Source organism: Triticum dicoccoides, chromosome 6B (genome assembly GCF_002162155.2).
Source record: "Triticum dicoccoides isolate Atlit2015 ecotype Zavitan chromosome 6B, WEW_v2.0, whole genome shotgun sequence".
In the NCBI taxonomy this organism is placed as follows: domain Eukaryota; kingdom Viridiplantae; phylum Streptophyta; class Magnoliopsida; order Poales; family Poaceae; genus Triticum; species Triticum dicoccoides.
In genome coordinates, this window is record NC_041391.1 from 8571988 (window position 1) to 8580740 (window position 8753).

The 8753-nt window shown below is 45.6% G+C and overlaps 1 protein-coding gene across 1 annotated transcript; it reads left to right on the forward strand.

The window, feature by feature from the left end:
* The first annotated feature begins 1100 nt into the window (after positions 1 to 1100).
* On the forward strand, positions 1101 to 2510 carry LOC119320523. The gene is made up of 2 exons (XM_037594586.1): positions 1101 to 1140; positions 1306 to 2510. The coding sequence occupies exons 1-2, from the start codon at positions 1101 to 1103 to the stop codon at positions 2508 to 2510; spliced, it is 1245 nt and encodes a 414-aa protein (XP_037450483.1).
* The last annotated feature ends 6243 nt before the right edge of the window (positions 2511 to 8753 follow it).

Sequence of the window (8753 nt, forward strand, 5' to 3'; positions counted from 1 at the left end):
GAAAGGAAAGGAAAAAAAATCAAAAATATTCATGTTCCAACTTTTTTAGTATAATTCATTTTTCTAACTAAACCAGAAAATATTTAAACCCGTAGCTAGGGTGTGCGCTGGGCTAGTTGCCCACACATAACTATTATCTTTTTATTTTATGCTTTTTATTTTAAATTATTTCTATAGTGTTTTATCCATTGTTTTTCATCTCTCCATTTTCCACTTGTTGAATAGGCCGAAGTATTTCTCCCAGGAGCCAGCAAGTTTGCTAGCCGTGTATTTGTACCTGTGGCAGAATAGAGAAGAAAATTAAATCGGTAAGAAGAAAACAAGTCACATGGGGCAAGCCCAGCCCAAGACGTGAAGATAACGAGCTAGCAGACAACGAAACAGCACCAGCCGCCAAACAGGCCTAGGGCCGATGGTGCTGACGTCAGCGACTGAGACTTAACTAAGTCTCAGTCGACTGAGACGTAGACACTCCTTTAAAAAATTCGTGAAAAGCACGCACGCGAACAAGTGTGAACGCATTTAACTCGAATTTTATGATTTTAGAAAAATCATAATGTTTGAACCGAACATCGGAATTGAGACCCGCTTTCACCGTTCATAAATTCTTGATTGCTTTGCTATCTTTGTGAACCAAACGTACGCACATCCATCCAGACAGTTTATTTATTACTAGCACACAAAAAGCCATGCAAAATTCTAAAAGCACACATGTTTCCTTTTTGTTCTCTTTTTGAGAAACACACGAAGTGAATTTTCTGTTTTAGCAGAACGAAGGTGATACTGTATTAATTTTTCAGAAGACGAAATTTTTTTTAGGTGAATTTCAGAAGACGAATTATGAAATTATGAAACTATGATGAGTACATGGGCTCTTTTTCAGTTTAGGAACAGATTAGGCTGGGCTTGGATGGGCCAATGTTACAGGGCAGGCTCTGCTTACAAATCAGGCCGCCCTTTCTTCTTCCTCTCCTTCTCCATCCAATTCTACGCAGTAGCTATTCCTTTTTCGTTTCTTGTTAATTTTCGCTTGTTAGTAAACCCTAGCCAGCCAGATTTCCTCCCCTGCTACCTGCAGCAGTGGAGAGAGAGGAGAAAGGATGGATCCAGATGATGCTGAGATTCCCCAAGGCCAAGGGTAAGATTCCCCATCCAGATCCTCTCCCTCTTTATTTTTGCGCTATATATGCATGCTGGCTCCATGGATGTGCATATGCGTGCTGGAGCCAAGCATCGGAGAAATCAGTCCATTGATTGCATTTGTTGGTGGCTGTTGCTGTTTCAGGGTTGATCCCAATACGGGACCGCCATGGGTAGACGGCAGGAGGCTGCGGCGTTCCGTGCTACAAGCCGGCCCTGTGTCTGTGTCTGAGGTGCTCGGTGACGACAATCTTCTCATCGAGATTCTCCTCCGCCTCCCCCCGAATCCGTCCTCGCTCCCCCGTGCGTCTACCGTATGCAAGCGCTGGGGCAGCATCCTCTCCGATCCCCAGTTCCGCAAACGCTTCCGCAAGCACCACCGGAAGCCTCCTCTGCTCGGCTTCTTTGAAGGGTATGCTGACCGCTTCACTTCCATCATGGACTCGCCCGACCGTATCACCGCGGACTGCTTCTCCCTGCCCAAGAGAAGCACACCATACAGCAACCATGGAGAATACATGGGCTGCCGCCATGGCCTTGCTGTTGTAATCAACGAGCAGGTGCGCCAGGCCGTCGTGTGGGACCCCCTCACTAGCCAACAGCACAACGTGGCTTTTCCACCAGGACTAGACGACGCATTTACAGAGAGTTTCTGTATGTGGCATGGCGCGGTGTTGTGCGCTGATGCCGTTGACGGGCCTGTGCATGGAGATTGCTTCTCGAGCCCGTTTAAATTGGTTTTGGTCTGCTGCGGTGGATACAATACGCAGGCATTTTGTTCTGTCTACGACTCGGCATCTGGTGTTTGGGGAGGTGTTTTCTCGACCGCGATATCACGTACAATTTCTCTGTTAAGGCCGAGCATCCTAGTTGGGAATGAGCTTTGCTGGTTGATTTCTAGAGGTGATATACTTGTGCTTGATGTCGAAATTCAGAGCCTCAGTTTCATCGAGAAGCCGGCATGCAACTATATTTCTGATGGGTGTTTTCAAATCTTACGAATGGATGATGGTGGACTTGGCCTCGCCATTTTGTTGGACCTGACCATCCAATTATGGGAGAGGAAATCTAATTGTGATGGTGTTGTCGAATGGGTGATGCTGCAGAAAACCATTCCACTAGAGGGGATATTTCCAAGGATAATGCATTCTTTATTTTTTGTCGGTTATGACGAGGACACAAATGTGATTGTTCTCACTACGACGACTGGAAATTTCACACTCGAACTTGACACTATGAAGATCAAACGTATTGTTAAGGGAAACACCATATGTTTCGCCACCTTTTATCCCTACACAAATTTCTATACTGCAGGTAGGGGCCCCATGCCTACATTGCACAAGCTAAATACTATGGTTTTGTGCTTGTAATGATATTTTCCTCAGAGAGTTTCTAACAATTGGAAACTGGCAACAACTGTAGTAAGAGAATATAGTGATACCATTTGCTATGTGAATAGTTTACCACCTGGCACATCTAGAAGCTTAAAGCTTGTTAGGTTTTCTCATTCACTATGTTTCCTTGCAAGATTTAATTTATCCTGAGCGATCTTGATACTAATTGTCAATTCGTTTTTTTGGTGGGTGATAATCCTCAATTTGTTATACATGCACTTTAATTTTTATCCAAACGTAGTACTAGTTCATTAGTTTCGCACATAACTATATAATGCTTGTTTGATAAGTCAGGTTTCCCAACCTGTGCATATTTTGTTTCGGTTTGTTGGCCATAAGTGGTACAAGCTCCCTCGTAAAAGTCCAACCATTCATTTTTCCGGACCTGGCAATAGACGTGGCTTCGTTTACTATCCTTTGTACAAGAGCTAGTTTCCCATACTCTAGTTACATGAGTATCTACTATCTAGTGGTTTGCAGTTTGCACATATGCCTTCTTCGTTGACTCAACTTATCTTTATTTTCATTTGTTTCTGGGCTTCTTTTGCTTGTAGTCAGGGGAGTTGGGTGGAAAGCAGTGGATCTGGAAGTGTGATCATACAAGATCTGCTAATGTGCTCTACTTAGGTAATTTTTTCTTTTTGTATATCTTTTATTTGCTTGGTTACTCAGGTTACATGCTGCATGGTCTATTCTTATATTTCAAAAGCATACCTTTCAGTAGAGATACCAGACTTTTTTGCATTGTATTCTGAGCTTCTCATATGCGCTTGGCACACAAAGTAAATCCGGACTGAGTTGACAATCTCGATGTTCTGTTTTTTTGCCTCAGATCATAGGCGCCTAGTCACACTGGTCATTCAGTTTCTACAGTGATATTATGTAGTTTATATAGCAAGAATCTCTAAAATATGTCACCACAGTACAAACTAAATGCTCTCTTATTGTTGTTCTCTGTTTGTATTATTTTGTCTAATAATACTGGGATGATTGAGCTTTGGATATTTCTTTTCCGTATAATTTGCACTACAGCAGAGTTAATGTTTGTTTTTGGGGATCAGACAAATTTTGCTATTCTGTGGGTGAGCATTACAAATGTTTGACTGAGATGACATTGATTGTTCTGCAGAGGCAGGCATGGCTATATAGTGTGTGGAACTTCTTCTATTTTGATGTGGTCGGCGCGCAAATTATCCTGCTACGTAGTATGTAGGTTCTTCAGTTATGTATATGTTGTGGCATGTAACGTGGTTGACGCTCCTCCATGTAGTGGAACCTGTCGGGGTTAATCGTGTGAACTCTTCCTGCTGATGTGTCTGCCATGGCGACGTTGATCTTCCAGCTGCGGCTTATCGTCTGGGGCACGTGCGCATAAGGAAAATGCTGCTGCTAAAATCGAAATGTTTGGCAGTGAATTTTCAGTTTTTTTTATCACTGTTTCAATTTTCTTTGACGCAGTGGTTCACCATTGCATCAGGCCCTGCTCCATTTGCTTGTAGTACACATAAATCATATTGACAATGTTGTGTCCTGCCCTTGACCAGTTGACCTGACCTTGAATATTACTTCTCTCTCGTTCATGCATTCTTCAACAACATACATTGAATATCTCAATTCAGTCTACACCAATTCACACGTGAAGCTGCTACAACACTGAAACTTTGTACTTAGTTGCATCTGGGGCAGCAACCATGTATCTTATGGGCAAAAATAATGAGCGGTAATGTATGATAGAGGACAATTTTGTACATGAATCACACTGTGCCCGGAATGGAATAAGACCAATATAGTTGATTTAAAGGCGCATATGTTAATTTACACCAGATTTCTCTTTCAGTTTTCTTCGTGTCTTGTAAAAACTATGTTTGATTTTTTTGGAGAAAAACTAATCCTCGTCCACCTTACCTCGACCGTATCGTATATACAACTTACAAACTCCGGTAAAAATAATTTCTATGGCAAGACACTAAATTTTTGACACTGTAATTTGTGCACCAGCAATGTGATTTTGAGTAGGCGACCGAATTATCATCAAGGGGAACCCAGTAGCGAATAAATGTAAAATATGTTAGAGTAATCTTGAGTTTGTTAGCTTACGAGTTAGAGTCTTGTACGTAGTAGTTGTCTACGTGCTAGTAGTGAATCTGAGTTCGGCTAGGAGTCTGGATGTGTTCTAATGTACGCTGGGAGGTAGAGTCCAAGTTGTAATTAGATTAGATTAGGAGTCCAAGCATAGTTAGAGATGTTGAGGTCGGTAGCACCTGTCCGGTTGCTGCATATATATATGCAGGTAGTATACGTGAGATTTGTACTGGTGCTAGAGAAAAGGAGAAAATAAAAAGAGAAGAGAGGCACGACACGTGCCTTTGGCAAAAGTTTTGCGTGTGCGTGTTCATCGTGATTTGATGTGATCGATCCTGTGGGCAGAATTCCAACAATTGGTATAAGAGCTAGGTCGATTTGAAGCCGCGCTTGCCCCGGGGTGGCGATCTGCTAGCGCCTCGGGGTGGGAGATATGGTCGCTGCATGGTGCAATGATGAGGAGCGGCGGGCAATGTTGTCGCTGGGTGCTGCAGCGATGAGGAGGATCGGGAGATTGTCGTTCGGCGGAGCGACATGGAGGAAGACGGCGGGATGTCGTCGGCAAGGCGGTGGATGGAGATCGTTGACGGGGGCGGTGGTGCGGTGATGCGGTGCCGGAAAGTCGTCAGGATCGTCATCTGGGAGTTAGAGTCAAGGAGTCGTGCGGGTTAGCACAGTCGGTCGGTCGGTCAGTTGGTCGTCAGTCGTCGTCATGTCCAAGTGCTCGTCTCTGTGAGGAGGCGTTGAAGATGAAGCTCAGGTCATCTGTGTGTCTCAGCGAGAGGATCAAGTTCAACTATGTGGGGCGGTAAACCAGTGAAGGTGAGTCTCTTCAGTGAGGCCATGTCTCTACATGAGGCTGGAGTGGGCGGTGTAGTCCACGGGGTGGTGTGATCCACAAGGAGTCTGCATGTATCTCGCTAGGGTGGATGGTATAGTCCACCGGGTGGAGTTTTCCACAGGTTACTGGCGAGGCTAGGTAGTCCAAAGGCATATTTGAGGTGGTCTGTAAATTCGCCAAGTTGAAATTGGCAAGAGATTGTTGCAGTCGATGAAGCCTATCAATTTAACTTGTCGTGGTGCGAGCGGATGAGTCGACAAAGGGTCAATCGTCAACGCGACAAAAACCAGAGAAGCACAGAAGACATGAAGTCAAGATTAGGGAGAGAATGTTAGAGTAATCTTGAGTTTGTTAGCTTACGAGTTAGAGTCTTGTACGTAGTAGTTGTCTACGTGCTAGTAGTGAATCTGAGTTCGGCTAGGAGTCTGGATGTGTTCTAATGTACGCTGGGAGGTAGAGTCCTAGTTGTAATTAGATTAGATTAGGAGTCCAAGCATAGTTAGAGATGTTGAGGTCGGTAGCACCTGTCCGGTTGCTGCATATATATATGCAGGTAGTATACGTGAGATTTGTACTGGTGCTAGAGAAAAGGAGAAAATAAAAAGAGAAGAGAGGCACGACACGTGCCTTTGGCAAAAGTTTTGCGTGTGCGTGTTCATCGTGATTTGATGTGATCGATCCTGTGGGCAGAATTCCAACAAAATATACAAAGGTTCCTGAGTTTCTCATGCTTTCTTTGGAAAATTCATTTCTTACTCCACATACAAAAGCAAAATTCTGAAACTTTGAAGAAGAAGCTCGACAGGGGCAATCTCTCAAGACGAAATGGGTGATATCTACATGGGTGCTTTGGCGAACATGCTGGATGGTACAACCCACCTGATGCAGTGGTCCTTGAACGTGTTTTCAAGGTTGCTATCTCCTTTCCCGCCTCAGCACACCCACACGTCAGTTGTATGCTTCGTCTTCTTCTATATGCCGCCGCCAGCCTTACCTTTCCGGCAGCTGCCTCTTTCCCTCTGTTGCCTCTTCGTCATTGGAACAGTCAGGCCAGTAGGAGATGAAAGGGTACATGTAGAGTTCCTAACCAAAACAGAAAACGTAATTAATACATTATTTGCACTAAAGTGCAAAAAAAAATTTGCACAACAACATTGGAGGTTCATCAATCCTTTTTTTTAGCATACCTCACAATGGAAACCAAAAAAGTTTCTTAAGAATGGCCAACTAGCTGTACCTGGTAAGCCGAGAAACAAATATCCCAGGCCAATTAATCTCCAAGGCAATGGCCTCCCATGGGAACATTAGGTGCTGGCGAGGCCAACCCTCCACCTCCTCCATTGTTCCTGTTTCGAGGTCTGCAGTGAAAACACGGTTGTCGTTGTCGCAAATAAGCAATGTACCACACTTCTCTCTCAAAGAACATAGCTCTGTCCTATCAGTCTCCTTCTCGGGTTGTTTTAACTTGATTGTCTTAGTGCATAACCATTGTGACACAGAGTTCATATTTTCTTGATTCTCTTGTTGCTCCCATATATTTAGTCCGGGAGGTATCCTTGACATAAAAAGCAGCGATAGCTTCCCGTTCATGGTTAGACTAAGGCACCTGTCTTTGGAATTCATTGTAGAAGGAAGCTTAGTCAAGGAGATGTGGTCGGTCTGGGCGTTTAGATTAATGATGTATGAGCATTCTCCATAATATAATAGCCAGTGTGCCGTGCCACGACGCACAATGGCGTCGCTAAATGACCAGTAGCCTTTTGGTGGCACATTACCACCGAAGCAATTGGTGCTCACGCTCCAGCTCGCTTTGTCCGACGAGAACACATGAAGATCATACTTGAGGAAACCATAGCTGGAGCCGATGATTACCACTTTGAAGAAAGGCCAAGTGTTGCTCCACGGTGACAGCTCATGACAATCCGCAGCGGTTAGAATGGCGTAGCCGTTCGAGTTGCAATCGATGAAATTAGAGCTAAACTTGAGAGGAGGGAGCCTGTCGCACGTACCAACGAGCACGTCGCATACCGCCAGCTGGAGGATGGTCTGGTTTGCCGTGACAGTCCCGGCAAGCACTTCGAGCCGCACCAAGAGGAGATTGTGGCGCGAGACGATCAGCACCACATATTTAAAGAGGTCAGCGCGGGTAGTGGACACGGTGGAGGCGAGTGTGCGGCGGCAAGGGCCCATAGGCGAGCGCCGCACAGGGACGAACCAGGGCTCCGGCGGCGGGTCCTGTTTTAGGTAGGGGCGGCAGCATTCCCCTGTGAAGAAGCCGATGAAGGAGGAGGACGCGTCCTCTGGCCAGCGGTGCCGGAGGAAGGAGGGGTCAACGACAAGACGGCGCCAATGGTTGCACGCCATGGTGCAGCGGAAGAGAGCAGCCGGGTCCTTGACGCGGACGAGGATCTCGAGAAGGATGTCATCGGGGAGCGAGAGTGCTGCCATGGCCGCCGCCCTTTCTTCCATGCGATTGAGTGCAAGAACCCTAATGTGGATCGGGCGAGGATTAATTAGGCACGTTCCCAAACATGTACTTTTTTTTCAATCCAATGTACAGATAGATTTTCTTTATGCTGCGTTTGGATGTCTGTATTGGAAGCCTCCATATTGTATTGGTTTCAATTCCAATTCAGCCAGAAAATTGTAATGGATATGAATACGAATTCGGTTGTTTGGATGTTTATTGTATTAGCTCACGGAATTGTTCCGAGGTTTCAATACAGAACCATGTTTGGATGTCAAACTATGGAATTGATAGCAACATTAGTATATGCATCAAAAACAGAAGTTATATAATGTGTGACATATAGTTTAAATAGGCGTTCCAAATTCTCAACGACAAGAAGAGATAGTTTCAAATTTAACAATACAATTGTTCAAATAAGTTGTAGTTGAACAAGACTAGAGGGGTTCCAATTTTTAGGCCAACCTGCAAATACATCAGCGGGTAGCAAATGAATCAGAACAACAGGACAAGGGGATTGAAGAAGAAGAATTAGAGCAGGGGCTGGGTGGAGCAAGGGAAGAAGGCTCCGGCGACACAGAGGGCCACCGCGGCCAGAGAAGAAGGGGCTGCCGAGGAGGGCCCAAGGAGAAGAGATGGGCTCCGATGGGAAGGAGGGGGAGGGCCAGCGCCGGAGGGAGAAGAGATGGCCACCGCAGGGCCAGGAAGGAAGGGAAGGCCGGCGCCGGAGGGGACTGCAGCCGTCGGCGGTTCAGATGGGATCTGGCCACGGCGGGCAGGGCAAGAGAGAACGGGAAGGGGTGGCGCCGGGGCAGGGGAAGGGGTGGCG

What these genes read in the sequence shown, in the direction of transcription:
- LOC119320523 (XM_037594586.1), top strand. Translation starts at nt 1,101, where the DNA reads ATGGATCCAGATGATGCTGAGATTCCCCAAGGCCAAGGGT. An exon ending in GATTCCCCAAGGCCAAGGGT is followed by an intron (nt 1,141 to 1,305) that starts AAGATTCCCCAT and finishes CCAATACGGGAC; the next exon opens with CGCCATGGGTAGACGGCAGG.